General features: G+C 49.6%; 1 protein-coding gene and 2 non-coding genes across 8 annotated transcripts in view; 2 read left to right on the top strand and 1 right to left on the bottom strand.

The window, feature by feature from the left end:
• ASAP3 (ArfGAP with SH3 domain, ankyrin repeat and PH domain 3) overlaps window positions 1-19,173 on the bottom strand; it is a 49,971-nt gene that overhangs the window by 12,539 nt on the left and 18,259 nt on the right. For 4 of the 6 annotated variants that reach the window (XM_081574490.1, XM_081574491.1, XM_081574492.1 and 1 more), the window contains exons 2-9: window positions 13,404-13,476; window positions 13,176-13,321; window positions 10,328-10,402; window positions 8,957-9,006; window positions 1,090-1,201; window positions 775-860; window positions 284-359; window positions 16-102 (exon numbers count right to left, since the gene is read on the bottom strand). In XM_081574490.1, coding sequence (XP_081430616.1) covers window positions 16-102; window positions 284-359; window positions 775-860; window positions 1,090-1,201; window positions 8,957-9,006; window positions 10,328-10,402; window positions 13,176-13,321; window positions 13,404-13,476 — 705 coding nt within the window. Of the gene's footprint in view, window positions 1-15; window positions 103-283; window positions 360-774; window positions 861-1,089; window positions 1,202-8,956; window positions 9,007-10,327; window positions 10,403-10,658; window positions 10,779-13,175; window positions 13,322-13,403; window positions 13,477-19,173 lie in introns of those variants that run through there. The other 2 variants (XM_081574494.1, XM_081574495.1) reach the window with 1 other exon arrangement.
• On the top strand, window positions 17,453-17,525 carry TRNAC-ACA (transfer RNA cysteine (anticodon ACA)). Its single transcript has one exon. It is a non-coding gene; the product is annotated as a tRNA-Cys (tRNA).
• LOC145543880 (U6 spliceosomal RNA) lies at window positions 18,492-18,598 on the top strand. Its single transcript, XR_014081126.1, has one exon. It is a non-coding gene; the product is annotated as a U6 spliceosomal RNA (small nuclear RNA).

The raw sequence follows: 19,173 nt of genomic DNA, 5'->3' as shown, positions 1-19,173 counted from the left end.
GATTTGGGGGCTGACCTCTCTGCTTTCGAGCTGCAGCGTCCCTCGGAGGGAGTCTCGGAGCTGGGTCAGCTTCTGTAGCTCCTCCTCCTGGGCTTGACGCAGCTATGGGATGAAGGGCAGGACCCGGTTATCAGCCGGCAGCTGTGCCAGGCACGGAGCTCATGCCCAGAGCAGCAGGGCAGCAGCCTTGCTCTCTTGGCAGGAGCCAGCTCTTCCACAGCCACAGATTTTCCTAGGAGGACAGGGGGCTTGACTGCACGCTCGGGGGTGAAGCCCGACTTACTGTGTGTACTGAGGCTGCCAGCTTCTCGATGAAGGGGGACAGGCTCTGAGCTGCCTTCAAGCCATCTTGGAAAAAGCTAAGAGTGTGAGGCCAAGCACAGGACCAGAGAGAGAGAGAGATGAAAATGAGAGATGAAGTATGAGAGAAGGTGCTCTAAAGATCCCAGGGCACCTGGTGGTGGTACAGTGTGATGGTCCAGATCCCACTTTCTAGCTATGTGTCTTAGTAAATCTGAGCCTCAGTTTTCACATCTGTAAAATGGGAATAATATCAGTAGCTGCTCACAGCAGGGTGTATAAAGTACTTAGTGCCTGATACCTGGTGAACATTCAATAAAGAGCAGCTGCAAAAAACATTACCAATGAGGTACATTCACATGTAGAAACTTCGAGGATCTGCCAGACACTGGGGATGACCCTGTTCTGGGTTGCCTGAAGGGTTAAGGGGCAAGAGACTGTGGGGATAGGGGTGGGACATGGGGGGAAACCTACTTGTGCTGAGCGTGGAAGAACTTGATGAGGCTCTGCAGGAAATCAGGACCTTGCTTCATCTGGCTCTCCCCGGCTTTCAGCAGATACTGGGAAGAGGGCAGGGCAAAGTGTGTGACACAAGCAAGATGGAATCCTGGGGACAAGAGGCTGCTGTCTCCATCACAGGCTAATCTTTCTGGCCACGACTGAACCTTGGTGACATCTCAAGGGCCGTCTGGCAAGGACCTGGGCTAAGACTGTGACTGGGCCCCCGAGGGTTCAGGGATGTAGACTGGAAGACGCGTCCCACCCCGCCCTCGCCCGGGGCCCCCTTACCTCACACATGTGCAACTGGAAGACACGTCGCTCTCTCTGCGTGTCCTGGGCCACCTCCCCGGTGTTCCCTCCTATCACCCTGGCCCGGTCCCTCTCCTTCTCCAGCCTGGCCCTAGACCCCAAGGAAAGAGAGGCCTGAACAACTCTCCCTAAGCCCTGGCATGTCTCACCATCCCCACATGCTGCTCTCTGTACGGGCACACGAGGGTGAGGGGGACACTCCTTTGTGCCAGCTGTTGGGGTACAATGGTCAACAAGGTGGATTCAGAGAACCTACAGGCTGGTAGCGGGGAAAGACGTGAATCAAATCACAGCCTTGCAGAGAGTGAGGGGAGAGTAAAATGGGCATCCGACCTCATCTGACTGCTCAGGAAGTGATGCTGGAGCTGAGATGAGAAGTCTAAGGAAGCTGGGGCTGGGTGGGAGGATCGGACCATGTGACAGCCTGGAGGCAGGAGAGACAGGGCTCACAGCAGGGATGGAGAGGGAGGTGCTTCCAGGTGCCAGACCCCGCAGGGCCTGATTCAGACCATGTTGAGGTTCTTGGTCTTTGTCCCAAGAGCAATAGGAAGGGGTTGAGGGTTTCTATGCAGGGAGGGGATGGGCTCCCATAGGACCAGCTGGGGTTGGGGTGGCCAGTCCTGAGTTTGCTGGAGGGATTTAGAAGGCACCACAAGGTGCCCTCATCCTTCTGAACCACAGAGCTTCCATTTAGGGCTTAGAAAACCTTGATTCTTTTCTTCTGTAGGTGAAGAAAGCACTTCCCACCCTGTAGCTGAGAGTAAGCGGGGCCTTCCCCTACTGATCTCAGGGTTGGTGGTTTCCCCTGTTTGGGGTTGGGTGGAACTGTGGGCAAATAGTTTCCTGGAAATCCCACACCCATTAAACCACCCACTCCCAACCACGAGAGTATTTCCACACCTGGGGCTGGACCCATGAGCCTGTGTGAAGGAGACGACTTGAATAAAAGTTTTGCTTCCAAGTGAGTGTCAAGGAAGACAGACGTGGGATAACCTTACATCTGCATTACTTCCCCTCTCTAAACCTCAGTCTCCACATCTGGAAAATGGGGCTGTTTATCTGTACCCAGGTGAGATAAAGGATCCAAAAGACTTAACACACAGAAGACACCGCAGCTGTGTTATAGGCCTCTTGAGGCTGCAGTTCTATAAAGTGAGGAAGCAATGGCTGAGACTGAGTTCTCAGTCTTTAGTTCTAGGCTTTACTGACCTCAGACCTCTGGGATGGTGCTTATTTGCACAATCTGTCTCTGGAGACCTGAAGAGCGATTTCTCAACCTTGCAACTACAGGCATTTTAACCAGATACTTCTTTGATGTGGGGGCCGTTCTGTGAATACAGGCTGTTGAGCAGTATCCTTGACCCCTGCCCACTAGATGCCACTAGCACCTCCCTTGCTGTGACAACCAGAAATGTCTCCCGGGGGTAAGGGTGGGGGCGCAAAATCACCTCTAGGTGAAAGCCACTGCTCTAAGAGCAGACTTTTGCAGGGTTTTTAGTGGTTTTGTTTTTAATTTTCTCAGAAGTGGTGATTCTTCATTTCGCTAAAGCTTTTGAATGCTCTGAGAGGGAGTCTGTGGCAGAAGAGTGGAGTTAGGTGGGGACCGACCCTGTGAACAGGCTTGGGGGTCAGGGCAGATGCTTTTTTTGGGATCTGAAGATGAGCAGCAAAGAGAGAGGCGATGGCCAGGCCTGAGCAACAGTGAGCCTGGCAGCTCATTAAGCAGGACAGGGGACTGAAGGGGCAGAGCAACTGGGGGAGGGCAAGGGGGGCTTCTGCCTTCACTGTTACCATGTCTGTAAACAGGGAAAAATGAAAAAATAAGCTAAATATCTATCAACAGGAAGTGGTTAAATAAATTATGCTGTGGCCACATATAGGGACACTATGCAGCTGTTAAAAAAGGATGGGGAATACACTGACAAGGAAAGCCTGCTCCAGGGTATATGGACAAAAAGGAAGCCACAGTACCGTATAGTGTCATGTCCAACTCTTTGCGACCCCATGGACTATACAGTCCATGGAATTCTCCAGGCCAGAATACTGGAGTGGGTAGCCTTTCCCTTTTCCAGGGGATATTCCCAACTCAGGGGTCGAACCCAGGTCTCCCCCGCTGCAGGAGGATTCTTTACCAGCTGAGCCACAAGGGAAGCCCAGTACAGTGGCTAGAAATGTGGATTTTGGATTTATGGCAGTTCCCTTGCTTATTTAACCTTTATGCATCTTTCTAAACCTTACTTTCCCCATTTCCAAAAATAAGACTAGTACGCCCTAGGTCTCAAATGATCTAATGCATTGGAAACATTTAGTACAGTCCCTGGTGTGTGGTAAGGCCCTCAATAAATGGCAAGACTATGATGCTGCTAATGACACTGATGATTAGAGTAATAACCTGATGATTCCTTTAGATACATTTTTTTAGTGTAGGGTACTTCCTATTTAGGGCTTCCCTGATAGCTCAGTTGGTAAAGAATCTGCCTGCAATGCAGGAGACACTGGTTTGATTCCTGGGTTGGGAAATCTGCTGGAGAAGGGATAGGATACCCACTCCGGTATTCTTGGGCTTCCCTTGTGGCTGAGCTGGTAAAGAATCTTCCTGCAATACGGGACACCTGGGTTGGGAAGATCCCCTGGAGAAGGGAAAGGCTACCCACTCCAGTATTCTGGCCTGGAGAATTCCATGGACTGTATAGTCCACGGGGTCGCAAAAGTCGGACACAACTGAGCAACTTTCACTTCCAATAATTTGTTTTTTATGCAGGGTCTAATGGAGATTAAAATATAGAAGCTACTTAGTTCAGGATGAAGATAAGTTGTAAAGTATGATACAGGGCCTCGTGAATTATCATAGCTCTGTCTTTCAGCCTCAGCTATGGTAATTATAGAGATTTCCCTACAAAGTCTGGTATAGTCACCCAAGATGACCCAAATCACCTCACACTAATAGCTGGGAGTGCTTTCATTGCAACACACACACCCCCACCCAGAAAATAACAAATTCCATTCCCTCCCTGTCCTCAAAGGATCACTAGTGTTTCTTAAACATTTCAAACCTTAAGAATATTTTTTATTTCCTTTGAATGGAGTTGCAGCAGGAGTGAAATAAAATAGTGAAAAGTGCTGAAATGCTAGTTACTAAGAAGACAGAGACAACTGGAGAAGGGGACCACAGCCACTGTCTAATGTGATCCAGGGGATGAGAAACAGGTACGGGTGGAGTGAGGACGTCGGGGTGGGGAGATGGGAGAGGAAAGGAATCAAAAGGAACCGTGCCAACCTGACCCCATGAACCACCTCTCTGGTGATGTCTTTTCCAATCACCCTTCTCTCCACCCAAACAAAACCACCTTCCTCTTCTGCTGCCTCTGTGCTGATACCATCACTACAGCACTTTTACTTTGTATTTTCATTCTTTTGGGACTTTCTTCTTGCTAACAACCCAGTGGGATCCACTAAGGCAGGGATTGTGGTGGGTGGTATTCTTTCCCCTCACTATTCAACCTAGAAATTGGGGATGACAGCCCCTTTCACTTCCAAGAACAATCAATAACTGATAATTGATGTAAAAGAGCTTATCACAGCAGTTGGCACAAAGGAAGCTCTTAAGGAAGTATAAGCATTAGCTGCTGTTATTAACATTTAGTTTGAAAAAAATTTATTTGGCTGCACTGGGTCTCAGTAGAGGCATGTGGAAGCTTTAGTTGTAGAATGTGGGATCTAGTTCCCTGACCAGGATGGAACCCAAGCCCCCTGCATTGGAAGCATGGAGTCTTAGCCACCGGACCATCAGGGAAGTCCCTTAATAATTATTTTTAAGCAATAATTTTGTGCTTTGTACTCTGCTAGACCCATCACACACTAAAGCAACAACCCCCTGAGGCAGGAATCATGACTTTATTTTATAAACAAGGAGCCTGAGGCTGAAATGATAAGTGACTTGTCCAAGCCACACAGCCACTAAGAAGAACAGCCAAGATTGGAACCCAAGTCTGCCTGATGCTAGAGGCTTAGGGAGGGTGCTGGTAGCCAACACTGTGCTCAGATTCATTCCATCCCTCCTTCCCTGCCTGGTTTCCGCCAGCTGGTGACAGTCACAGTGTCTCTTCTGATAGATCACGGTCAGAAACTATTTTACAGAAGGTGAAGCTGAGACCCAGAGAATGGAGGTAATGGCCCAAGATCCCGGGCTGGTGGGGGAAATGCTAGGAGCAGAGGTCGGGGCTTCTGCCTGTCTATCCTGTGCTGTTATTCTGGCCCAGTTCTGGCTCAGCAAGATGGCCAATAAGCACGTGTTGAACTGCAGTGCCAGGCGCTGTCTATGTGCTGCATCTATTTCATCTCCACATCAACCCTGGAAAGTAATGTTGGCTCCATTTTTCAGATGAGGAAACAGCCCTGAAAATGGAAGAGCCTAGATAACTGTGTCCCCTGCCCGGGGCCTGGGATGCCTTTCTCAGCAGCCCCAGGTGGGGAGGGGACCCTCCTACAGGAACAACCAGTGCTGAGAACCTGGCGGCTAATCAGCAGATGTTATCAGGACCCTGGGTCCTTGCAGCTGCTACCCAGACTGGTTTGGTAAGAATGAGGTGGAATTACACAGCAACTTTTGGCTTGCTAATATCTAGCTACACCAGGAGCCTTCATAAAAGGAATGTACACAGAGACCTTAACCTGTGTAACATGAGAAGGAGACAGGCGGCTACATGGGGTGGCAGGAAGAGCACCAGACTCAGAAATCCCGGGTTCTAGGCTAGGCCCTGTTGATAACTCACTGCAGAACCTCAGCCAAACCTCTTTCCCTGTCGTTCCACAGTCTTTTCTTTAAATGAAACCTCATAGACAAGATCAATAACAATCTGGTAAAAGCCCAGCTGCTTGAGGAGGTCAGCAACGTAGCGCATATTCTTTCTATTTAGTAGATCGGTGGTCCCCAGTGTTTTTGGCACCAAGGACAGGTTTTGAAGAAGACAATTTTTCCATGGACCACGGGTGGGGATGGTTTGGGGATGGTTCAAGTGCATTACCTTTATTGTGCGCTTTCTCTCTGTTCTGTGGCAATCTCAGGCTATTCTGCCTTGACTTTAGGGTTAGCGTCTGCACTCCTATGAGAACCTAATGCTGCTGCTGATCTGATAGGAGGCAGAGCTCAGGTGGTAATATGAATGATGGGGAACAGCTGTAAATACAGATGAAGTTTCACTCTCTTGCCTGTCACTCATCTCCTGCTGTGCAGCCCAGTTCCTAACAGGACTGGTATTGGTCTGTGGCCCAGGGGTTGGGGACTCTTGCAGTAGATGATGTCCTGAAAGGCTAGGGGCTCAGTCAAGGTAACTCAGGAAGACGAAGGCTACGTGATCCCACATCAAATCAGAAAGAGAAAGATCTTGTGCCTGTGTGTCCACACCCCTCCCCGGGCCTCTGATGAGAACAGGTGGCCACGCCCATCACAGCTCCCACACCCTCCACCACCAGCTCTACACCCACAGCTGGCGTGCACATGGAGACCCTGGTGGAGGAGGAGTTTCTGCCTTCCATCAGACTCAGGGAGGTCCCCGTGGTGCTGGGAGCCTGAGGGACAACAAAGCTCCAGGAACTACTTCTTGGAAAGATTCTACAGAAATAATCATGGGTGGAAGCAAGGACATAGTTCCAAGGATGCCTCCCGAACAACAGGGGCAGATTAAATACACGGTGGGTGGTGCATATGTTGAGTCACAGTGCACCCATTTAAGTGATGTTATTGGACTTCCCTGGTGGTCTAGTGGTGAAGAATTCGCCTGCCAATGCAGAGGACACAGGTTCGATCCCTGGTCCAGGAAGATTCTACGTGCTGCAGGGAAACTAAGTCTGTGTGCCACAGCTACTGAAGCCAGCACACCCTAAAGTCTGTGCTCCGCAACAAGAGAAGCTACCACAATGAGAAGTCCACACACCGCAACGAGAGAGGAGCTCCCGCTTGCCACGACTAAAGAAGGCCCGAGTGCAGCGACGAAGAAACAGTGCAGCCAAAAACAATAAATAAATAATAATAATAATGCAAGGAGATCCAACCAGCCCATCCTAATGGAGATCAGTCCTGGGTGTTCATTGAAAGGACTGATGTTGAAGCTGAAACTCCAATACTTTGGCCACCTGATGCGAAGAGCTGACTCATTGGAAAACACCCTGATGCTGGGTAAGATTGAAGGCAGGAGGAGAAGGGGACGACAGAGAATGAGATGGCTGGATGGCATCACTGACTCAATGGACATGGGTCTGGGTGGACTCCGGGAGTTGGTGATGGACAGGGAGGTCTGGCGTGCTGCAGTTCATGGGGTCGCAAAGAGTCGGACATGACTGAGCGACTGAACTGAACTGAACATTGTATAAAAATATGTAATGATGTAGAAAGATGGTCATGATGTATTTTTAAGCAAAAAAAATAAAACCCCCAAACCCAGTATAATTATTATGATATTGGTTTTGTAAAAACAGTTCTTTATACACAGAAAAATGACTAGATAGATGTTGATACTTTAGGCTTAGAAATGAAGGGTCAAAACTTCCCTGGTGGTCCAGTGTCTAAGACTCCACACTCCCAATTCAAGGGCCTGTGTTTGATCCCTGGTCAGGGAACTAGATCCCACATGCCACAACTAAGAGTTCGTATGCTGCAGTGAAGACCCAGCACAGTTAAATAAACAAATAAATAAAAATGAATGTCCAGAAAAAGAAAGAAAAGAAATGAAGGCTCTTCTTCCAGGTTTTCGGTCGTTTCCCTTCCCCCCACTTTTTTTGTTGGTTGGTTTTGCCCACGCCACACAGCTTGTGGGATCTTAGTTCCCCAACCAGGGATGGAACCTGGGTCACGGCAGCGAAAGCACTGAGTCCTAACCACTGGACTAACCCAGGAACTCCCCCTCCTCCACTTTTTAAAAATGATGAAATTACAGTGCTACCTGCACTCTGGAAAAAAATTCTAACCATAGAGAAGTCCTAGATATCCCCCTAAGGATAACTTAAATTTTTTCCTCTTCTACTTCCTCACATTTTCCAAAGTTACTCACAATGAACACATATTGCTTTCGAAAAATGCAACAGAAGCCAACATTTTACAAAGAAGAGTAAACAGTGCCCTGAGGTTCGGTGGGCCTGGCTGGGCTGGGGCAGAGGGCTGGGGCCAGGACTTGGACAGAGTTTAAAAGGCAGAGCCAGAGGAGTCCCCACTCAGGGAGAGTTGGTCACTGGGCACCTGGGACTCCTTTTGTTGCCATAATGTCCCAGGAGCTAGTGAGAAACCTGGTTGGTGCACACAAGAGGCCTGGGTGTGGCCTTTCCTCCTCTATGTCCAACTAAATGTTTACAGATACCGCCTGGTGTTGCAGAAACAGGATCACCGAACATGAGTCCCAGCTCTGCCTCTGCCTAACTGTGTGGCCTTGGGCAAGTGACTTAACCTCTGTGAACCTGTAATTCCTCCTTTGATAACTGGGATACTAATATCTCCCTCAGAGGGCTGGGTGAGTGTGAGGATGGATGTCTGGCACTTGGAGGTGTTCAGTAAATGGATGCTCCTTTCTGTCTCTCTACCCACGTCAGCACCACCAAGCAGAAGGGTCTCTGAGAGGAGCATCTTGGGGTCCTTTCACAATAGCTCCTCCTTGGTTGTCTCGTGGTCAAGCCCCCAGGCTCCTTTCAAGGTCTGGGCATAAACCAGCCCCCTCCTGTAAACATTTCTGGAGAGCGGGATGCCACGTACTTCCGGTGACATGCCCTGGTAGCACTTGGGTTCTTCCCCACATCCAGCCTCCTGCTGCAACAGAAGCATCGCCCTCCCAGACAAACCACCCTGGCCACAGTCACTTACATTTTGGCTTCGTAGTCCTTCCATGCCTTCTCCAGCTGCTTTTTGGAATCCTGTAGTTCAGAAAAAACAATTTGCCCAAAAGCAGGTCTTGGGGTCTGGAATTGACAGGACACTTTGCTACAATTAGGGGGACCCTGTGTTTCCAAGCTGAGAGCTACCCTCCAAGCAACTCGTGTTCACATTAGCCCTGACAGCAAACCTCATCCCCAAATTAAACCCCACTGACCCCACTTCTCAGAGCAGAGCCCCTTCTGCCAACTGACCTCTTCCCACAGTTGCTAGTAATCAGTCTGAACTGGTAGGCTCATCAGGCCTAGGATATTGGAGCTATTTGTGTGTGTGTGTTGGGGGGTCTGCCCTGAGTCCCCTCCCTTAGAAGATGGAGATCACCATGAGGAAAAAGAGGGAGGATAAAGATCAGGATCCTTCCCCTAACTTTGTTCCACTGTCTTCTTCTGCCTAGTTCTAGCTCATCCTTTTAACAGGAAGGTACAGTGAAGGGACACAGGCACAGAGAGGCTAAGTCTACCCAAGGCCACACAGCAAGCCAGAGAGACCTGGCTGATCCCTGGCCTAGTGTGCCTGGGCCCCATCCAGCGGGCTGCTCACACCCTTCAGAACAGTCAGCCAGACAAAAGCTGCTGGTCTGGTTTGGGTGGTTCCCAGGCTGGTGCTTAGCCAGGGGCAAGGAAGGAAGCCTGGGGAGGTTGGGGTGGGGAGGTGGGGGGGATGGCTCCTCCCCTGGGCCTTCTGGAGCAGACTTCCCAGGGAGATTATCCTGTCACTTTCTTTGAGTTCCGGGTTTGCCTCCAGCCAGGGGCTGCCTGGTGCAGAAAGAGCAGCAGGCATTGGGGGTCAGGAGCCCTGACCTCACACTGGCTCCTCCACTGACCAGCTGGGTAGACTGTAAGCAGGTTATCAAACCCCCGAGCCTCAGTTTCCTCAACCGCAAAATGAGGACGACAGCACCTACAGAACACACCTCATGAGGCTGTTGTAAGATTCCACGAACTATTCCCTAAAGGGCCCTGGCTCACCTAGGCTCACCCCAGACCCGGGCCCTCCTGTCTTCCCAGGGGTCAATAATATGGGGACGGCACACCCACTGTGATGGAGAATGACATGGCACCCGCTCCAGTCCTCTTGCCTGGAAAATCCCAGGGACGGAGGAGCCTGGTGGGCTGCCGTCCATGGGGTCGCACAGGGTCGGACACGACTGAGGCGACTTAGCAGCAGCAGCAGACCCACTGTGACAGCTTCACTCGGCCTCTGTCCTCAGCCCAGCCCTGTCCCCCGCTATGGTCTCCTGCCTGTCCCCCTTCTCACTCCATCTCACCACCTCTGGGCACCCCTCCCCACATGGAAACTCACCTGTCGCCCATCTCTCAGCTGCCCCTTCAACAGAGTGTCCAGGGGGAAAGAGACAATGTTGTTCAGGTTCTGAACCTGGAAGAAGCAGAGACCCCCATACCCCACCTTGAGCCAATGTCTGTCCAGCCCCACAGGGCTCAGGGTACAGTGAAGCATCAGCAGGACAGCACTGGGGTGAAGGGGGCAGGGGAGAGAAAGACAAGAAAGTGGAAGGGTACACGGGGGTGACAGGTCAGCCTCCCCCAACTAATGGGCCTCGTCCCTCCACGGCGCGCTCCACTGCATCCACGGTCAGCCCTTCTCTGCTCCTTGGCCAGAGGGACACCCTCACCTCTCCTTTCTGACTCTCCGAGGTCCACCTGTGTGGCCCACCTGTTGTTTCTCCACTCCCCTGTAACGTGAGAACCCTTTCGCTATGGTCACGTGGGGTGAACATGGAGTCAGAGCTGACCAGAGTGTTCCATCGGGGGGCCACTGTGATTGGCTCAGGAACAGGCATGTGACCCAAGCCAGCCAATCAGGATACTTTCTGGGACTTTTCTGCCAAAATCACCAGAGAAAGACTGTCTTTCTTCTGCAAGGTGTGAAGTTGGGCCTGCTGGGCCGTCCTGCTCCCTGAGCAGAGACAGAGAGAAACCCTAAGAGAAAGAGAAGGAGCCTGAAACCAGCTGCACGTCTGTTCTTCCCATTACAGGGGCCAGTGAATTCTCTTTTTGAAAATCAACCTTGAGGGGCTTCCCTTGTGGCTCAGTGGTAAAGAATCCACCTGCCAATGCAGGAAACACAAGTTAGACCCCTGATTCAGGAACATCCCACATTCCCTGGAGCAACTAACTTGTGCACCATAACTATTAAGCCTGTACTTAGTTGGGAGCCGCAACTCCTGAGCCCAGGTGCTGCAAGTACTGAAGCTCAAGTACTCTGCAGCAAGAGCAGCCACTGCAATAAGACACCCAGGCACAGCAACTAGAGTAGCCTCTGCTCTCTGCAACTAGAGAAAAGCCAGTGCAGTAACAGAGACCCAGCACAGCCAAAAATAAAATAATAATAAAATAAAACAAAAAAATTAACCTCAGGAATTCCCTGGTGGTTCAATGGTTAGGACTCAGTGCTTTCACTGCCAGGGCCAGGTGGGCCCAGGTTCGATCCCTGGTTGGGGAACTAAGATCCCACAAGTCGTGTGGCATGACCAAAAGAAGAAAAAAAGATTGGAAGAGAGAAAAAGACTTATTTAAAAAAAGAAAAAAAAAAAAAAAAAAACACCTAGTTTGAGTGCAGTTCTAGGCCTCTGACCCAAGCTGCTGGGTCCTTGAGTTTGTGCCACACTGCTGGTCTTGCTTGGCGTCATCTCACACCTCAGTTTCCATCTCTTGGACTAGGCTATGGCTCTGCAAGGCACAGCCTGACTGTTCCCTGGGTCACAGCCCCTGGTACAGTGCCCACCACCGAGTAGACCCTCAACAAACATTAGTTTGACCAAAACAAGGAGAGGAGGAGTAAAGACAAAGGAGCCCCTGTTCACTGTTCACTGATTCATTTGAACCCAAACACTGTTAAAGGCTTCTACTTGCAGGACAGGGTGCAAGGCAGTGCTACCCAGAGATAAAATGATGACAGATAGCATTAGCTAACATTTCCCTGGAGCAGGCACTTAACTTGAGAAATCCTCATCACTGCTCTGTGAGGTGGGGACCATTGTTACTCCCATTTTATTTTAATTTTTAAAAATATTTATTTATTATTCGGCTTGCTGGGTCTTGGTTGCGACATGTGGGATCTAGCTTCCTGTCCAGGGATGGAAACTTGGCCCTCTGCATTAGGAGCACGGAGTCTTATCCACTGGACCACCACGGAGGTCCCTTTCATCCTCCTGTTACAGACGGGGCTCAGGCAGACTGAGTGACTTGCCCAGAGTCATACACCTCGTGAGCAGCAAAGCAGGGATTCAAGGCCTGAGCCTAAGCCTGAGGTCTGGGTGCTTGATCACTAAGCAGCTTGCCTTACAGAGATGATGTGGTCCTCGCCTGCCAGGGAGGGCCCTGGTGGGACTTCAGCCATGAAAGCCAGCCCTAAAGCTATGGAGCCTGGGGCGGGGAGAGAGGCTTTCCTGGTAGGCAGTACCAGCAGGCTAATTACGCTCAGATGCTGGGTTCAAATCCACCTGCGTGACCTCAGGTGAGGTACTTAACCTCATGTCCTAGTCTCCTAGCCTGTGCAGAGGGGACAATGGTAAAACCAACCCCACAGAGCTGTGCGCCAGGATGGATGTGAACGCACGTGAAGTGCTGAGAGCCGTGCTTGTACCTGGGAAGAGCTGGGGTCTTGGGGTGGCCTCGAGGTGCGGACTTAGGGAACAGAGCCATCTCAGGAAGGAACCGGAGGCCACTGGGCCACATGCAGGAGTGAGAGGTTTACTGAGAGGAGGCACGTTCTAGGCTTTGAGGGCAAAGTAGGTGTGCTTGGGAAAGCAGAGTACAAAGCAGGTGAAGGAGAGGCAAAGACAGGAAGCAGAGCTGGCCTTCCCCTCTCTCAAGCCTCCTCCAGGGAGCCCTCCCTTACTGGACTCTCTGCGCCTGAGTGCTCACCACAAAGAAGGAGGAGGAAGGCAGGGAGGGAGAAAGGGGAGGGGAGACACCGACAAGAAGTCAGAGAGGAAGAAGAAAGCAAACGGGGGGTCAGAACTGGAAAGGGACCTCAGGTCATGGGTCAGAGGTCAAGGGGGACTAGAGGTCAAGGGCAACCTGAAAGAAAGATGGAAACCAGCCCTTTCCCAGTCAGAGTTTTAAGCCACCAGATTGGATTTGCCCTGAGCCTGGGCTGAGGCCAACAGGGAGGAGCAGGGCCTCACCAGGTTCTTGAAGAGTGCGGCCACCTCGCGGGTGAACACGGCCAAGTTCAGGAAGCCGGTGGACAGCTCATGACTGTTCTGGGACAGGTGGCTGTTGCCCAGGGACTCCACGGCCTCTCGGTACTGCTCCTCATTCTCCACGTGGCCTGTGGAGGTGCAGAGTCAGCTCTGAGCTGGGGCCGGGGACGGGGCTGCCTTAACCGGGCTGCCGCCAGCAGGCTCACTCACCGAGGCCGGAGCTGTGGATCGCACGCACGGCCTTCTTGATTCTCTGCAAGATGGCCTGGTCTCCTTCCAGCACCTGGAAGCAAACGTGGACAGAGGCTCAGGGACGCTCAGCTGGGAGGGCTGCCCGATTCCATGATCCCGCCCTCCAAACACACACACAGTTTCCTCCTTAGGGCCCCCCTGCATCCCCACCAAACATAAACAGACCACCCTCCCTCACCCAGACCACACAGGAAGCCATGGGCCAGTCACACCCCTCCAGGAAGATTTGCGGGACAAGTAAAGGCAGTGATCCCAAGGCACGCGGCGTCATGAGGTATGCCAGGCTGGGTATGTCGGGTAATGTCGGCTCTGACATTAACTGGTGTGTCAACCTAGACACATCTATTCACTTCTCTGAGCCTTGGATGCCTTGTCTGCAAAGTGAGGGTGACACTACGGAGTTGCTGAGAGAATGAATGATTTGATGAATACATACATGATACTTAGCAAAATACCAGAGGAAAGAATGTGGACATCTCTATATTGTTATTTATTATTTGGCTGGGTTAGGTCTTAATGGTCACTACGGAGTTGCTGAGAGAATGAATGATTTGATGACTACATACACGACACTTAGCAAAATACCAAAGGAAAGAATGTGGACATCTCTGTATTGTTATTTATTATTTGGCTGGGTTAGGTCTTAGTGGTCACTACGGAGTTGCTGAGAGAATGAATGATTTGATGACTACATACACGACACTTAGCAAAATACCAAAGGAAAGAATGTGGACATCTCTGTATTGTTATTTATTATTTGGCTGGGTTAAGTCTTAGTGGTGGCACGTGGGTAATTTTGTTGCACCACATGGGATCTTTCATTGCAGTGCACTGGCTTCTCTCTAGTTGTGGTGAGCTGGCTTCTCTAGTTGGCGGCGCGTGGGTTTAGTTGTCCCATGGCATGTGGGATCTTAGCTCCCCAACAGGAGATTGAACCCACATCCCCTGCATTGGAAGGCAGATTCTGAACCACTGCATTCCCAGGGGAAGTCCTGACATCTCTATATTCTTGAAAGATTCAGCAGGGGAACACTTGTTCCCCATACCCCAGGCTCAATAAGCAGTCGTGTGAGGACGAGGAGGAAGAGGCTGGGATACCAGTGGTGGGGGGGAGATGTGGAGGGTAGAGGGGACACTGAGCCCCCTCTGGACAGAACTGGTGGGACGATATCAGGCAACCCAACCCCGAAGTCCCAGGGGTTGCAGAACAAACAGTCAGACTGTAGGGAAGCCTGAAGATGTGATAGAGAGAAGCAGGAGTCACATTTTCCTGGGGCTCAACCCACATGGAAACCTCCCAGACACACTCCTGTTTTAGTGGGGTAGAGAAATTGCCAGTCTCATGAAACACTCGTGAAATGCAGAGTCAAGTGGGAAATGACAGAATTAGGGCTGCAAAGGGCCCACAGATCCACAGGTGAGGAAACCAAGGCCAAGAGAGGGGGGGAGTCTTGCCCAGAGTCAAACACTGGGGCAACAGCTGAGCTGGGCTTCCAGGGGGTGCCCTGGTACAGTGCTCCAGCCACACATGATGGCCCCATTTTGATCCCAGCCCCCCTATGTTTTCTCCAGTGACTATAATGGGATCAAAGTGTGATCTCAAAGAGTTACTTCAATGTGACAAGGGTTAGCAAACATATTTGGAATGGTATCTGCAAAGATTTTAAACGAAATTCATAGGACATGCACGGGACAGATTTTGGAGGCAATGGAGTGTTCTGGAAGCCTTGGGGTTGTGGGAAGCCTCTGGAGGGAGAGGGGTCTGGTCTTGAAGTGCAGATCCACTGCCCAGATGCTGTATGACTTTGGGCAAGCTCCTATTCTTTCCGAGCTCCCTGATCAGCTGTCTGTAAAATGCAGGAAATAATGCCTACCTCTCAGGACCATTACAAAGATTGTACATATGAGATGATGCACATAAAGGGTTTAGTTTGGATTTCCCTGATAGTTTAGTTGGTAAAGAATCTGCCTGCAATGCAGGAGACCCTGGTTCGACTCCTGGATTGGGAAGATCCCCTGGAGAAAGAATAGGCTATCCACTCCAGTATTCTTGGGCTTCCTTTGTGGCTCAGCTAGTAAAGAATCTGCCTGCAATGCAGGAGGCCTGGGTTCAACCCCTGGATTGGGAAGATCCCCTGGAAAAGGGATAAGCTACCCACTCCAGTATTCTTGGGCTTCCCTTGTGGCTCAGCTTGTAAAGAATCCGCCCGCAATGTGGGAGACCTGGGTTCGATCCCTAGGTTGGGAAGATCCGCTGGAGAAGGGGAAGCCTACCCACTCCAGTATTCTGGCCTGGAGAATTCCATGGACTGTATAGGGCATGGAGTCACAAAGAGTCAGACATGACTGAGCGACTTCCACTTTGGTGTGAAGCACAGAGTGTGTCCTCAATGAACAGTCAGCAGTTGCTCTGATACTAGAAAGTACCCATCAAATTCTAGGTACTTTTCCTCCAGGTAATATAAACCTAATAGTCTCTTTCCCGAGTATGGCCTTGAGATAACTTTCATGTCTGGGACCAGTAGAGGCCCATCCCAGGGCTGAAGAAAGAAAGAAAGCTGAGGAATAAGGGAGCCTGGGAGAGGAGGCCACAACTGACTCAGCTAAAGAACTAAGACACTTCTCCTTGAGAGACAAAGACAAGAGGAGAGAACGCAGACAGGTCTGTAGTTCCTGAAGACCTAGGCTTGGAAACACGTGTTTGCCAAAGTCCTTGATTCCCACCTTGAAATGTGAAAAGGGAAAGATAAGAGTTGATTAATGTAAGGAACTGGAACTTCACTCCAAAAGATAGTGCAGGTTAAAGATACGGCAAATAGAAGGGGAAAACGGGAAAACAGTGACAGATTTTCTTTTCTTGGGCTCCAAAATCACTGAGGATGGTGACTGCAGCCATGAAATTAAAAGACGCTTGTTCCTTGGAAGGAAAGCTATGACAAATCTAGACAGCATGTTAAAAAGCAGAGACATCACTTTGCCGACAAAGAGTCAAAGCTATGGTTTTTCCAGTAGTCATGTACGGATGTGACAGCTGGACCATAAAGAAGGCTGAAAATAGTGAAATAGAATCAGTCACTCAGTCATGTCCAACTCTCTGCAATCCCATGGACTGTAAGCCCACCAGGCTCCTTTGTCTATGGGATTTTCCAGACAAGAATACCGGAGTGGGTTGCTATTCCCTTCTCCAGGGGATCTTCCTGACCCAGGGATTGAACCTGGGTCTCCTGCATTGCAGGCAGACTCTTTACCATTTGAACCACAGGGAAGCCCCTAAAGAAGTCTGAGCACAGATAAATTGATGCTTTCAAACTGCAGTGCTGGAAAAGACTCTTGAGTCTCTTGGACAGCAAGGAGATCAAACCAGTCAATCCTAAAGGAAATTGACCCTGAATATTCATTGGAAGGACTGACACTGAAGCTGAATCTCCAATACTTTGGCCACCTGATGCAAAGAGCTGACTCATTGGAAAAGACACTGATGCTGGGAAATACTGAAGGCAAAAGGAGAAGGGGGAGGCAGAGGATGAGATGGTTAGATAGCATCACCAACTCAATGGACATGAATTTCAGCAAACTCTGGCAGACAGTGAAGGACAGGGAAGCATGGCATGCTAGCAGTCCATAGGGTGGCAAAGAGTCAGATGCGACTTGACTGAACAACATCAAAGATATGAACAAATTCCAAAGAGATTTAGAAAACTCCCTAGAAGGCAGATCTGTGCGCTGAGCACACAGAAGGTGCTCAATAATTCTTTATCTAAATGAATGATGGTTTACAAAGCCCTGGGACACAGACCTGATCGGTCTATGTCTATGCTCTAGCTACTCTTTGGGGAGTCTTCCTATCCCCTGACACATATTTTCTGACAACCTCTCTACAGGTGGGCCCTTGCTGCCTTGTTTGTCCTTGTCATAGCTGACTGGACCAAGGTGGACACCTGGCCCAAGCCAGGCCAATCAGATTCTCTTTCCAAGAAATTTGGAATCAGCTCTGGAAAGCTTGAACTTCCCTGGTGGCTCAGATGGTAAAGCGTCTGCCTACAATGCAGGAGACCCAGGTTCAATCCCTGGGTCAGGAAGATCTCCTAGACAAGGAAATGGCAACCCACTCCAGTATTCTTGCCTGGAAAATCCCACAGACGGAGGATCCTGGGGTTGCAAAGAATTGGACATGACTGAGTGACTTCACTTTCACTTTTTCACTTTCTGGAAAGCTAGCTAATTGACTGGAAGTGTTTAAGCTGGGACACCTTCCCTATCATGGGCAAAGGGAAAAGAACAAAGTAGATGTGTGGAAAGAAGCAAACGAGACCCACCCTGCCATAGAGAGGCACAAGAAAAGAGCTGTCCTGGTTTCCAACAACTTTCCAGGTCCTTCACTCTCAGAGGCCCTTCCATATTTCCTGTCCTTGGGCCTCCATGAAATACCCCCGAATCTACCCAATAAATTCCCTTGACAGCTCAAACTAGTTTAAGAAGGTCTGTCTTCCCTGCAGTAGAGCAGACACTACTGGTTGGCTCTCAACCCATTCTCTTTTCTTCCTTCAGCAATTAGAACCCTGATTTTTCAAATGGCCACTTGGCCAGTCACAATAAAGACTACACTTCCCAGCCTACCTTGCTGCTGAATGTGGTCACGTGACAGAGTTCTGACCAATGGTATGTAATGGATATTTCATTTGTTAGCTTCCAGCAAGTATTTTTTAAGAGGAAGGGAGGGACTACACACCTAATAGAATGAGCAGAACCCAACACACTGACAACACCAAATGCTGGTGAGGAAGTGGAGCCACAGGAACTCTCACACATTGCTGGTAGCAATGCAAAATGGCACAGCCACTTCGAAAGACAGTTTTACAGTTTCTTACAAAACCATACATTTACCATATGCTCCAGCAACTGCTCTCCTTGGTATTTACTCAAATGAGTTGAAGCTTATTTCCACTTAAAGACTTGCACATGGATGTTTATAGCAACTTTATTCATCACTGCCAAAACTTGGAAGACAATGAACTATTATTTAGTGCTGAAAAGAAATCAGCTATCGTGCTCACTTCGGCAGCATATGCACTAAAATTGGAACGATACAGAGAAGATTAGCATGGCTCCTGCCCAAGGATGACACGCAGATTTGTGAAGCATTTCATATTTTGCATGCATGGCAAAAACCATCACAATACTGTAAAGTAATTATCCTCCAATCAAAATAAATAAATTTTAAAAAATGAAAAAAAAATAGAAATACTAACGTTTGAACATAAGTCAAGGAAATTGAAAATAGGACAATAAAAAAGTCAAGAAAACATAAAAAAAAAAATGAGCTATCAAGACACAAAAGACATGAAGGAAACTTAAAAGGAAAGAAGCCCATCTTAAAAAGCTACATACCATATGATTCCAAGTGTATGACTTTCTGGAAAAGGCAAAACTATGGAAACTGTAAAAAAATCAGTGGTTGCCAGGGGTTGGGGGGAGGGAGAGATGAATAAGTAAAACACAGAGAACTTATACACAGTGAAACTATTCTGTGTGATGCTGTGATAGTGGAGGCATCTCACTATACAGTCGTGAAAACTCATCGAATCTACAGCACCAAGAGCGAACCTTAATGTAAACTGTGGACGTTGGGTGATAATGATGTGTTAGTGCAGGGCCCCTGATGATAACAAGCGTCCCATGCTAGCGTGGGATGGCGATGACAGTGGCGGAGGTTGTGCATGTGTAGGGT

Source organism: Giraffa tippelskirchi, chromosome 3, assembly GCF_054371585.1.
Source record: "Giraffa tippelskirchi isolate mGirTip1 chromosome 3, T2T-mGirTip1v1.2.pri, whole genome shotgun sequence".
Lineage (NCBI taxonomy): Eukaryota > Metazoa > Chordata > Mammalia > Artiodactyla > Giraffidae > Giraffa > Giraffa tippelskirchi.
The sequence above is the reverse complement of the archived record's forward strand: the minus strand, read 5'-3'. Positions and strand labels throughout refer to the sequence as shown.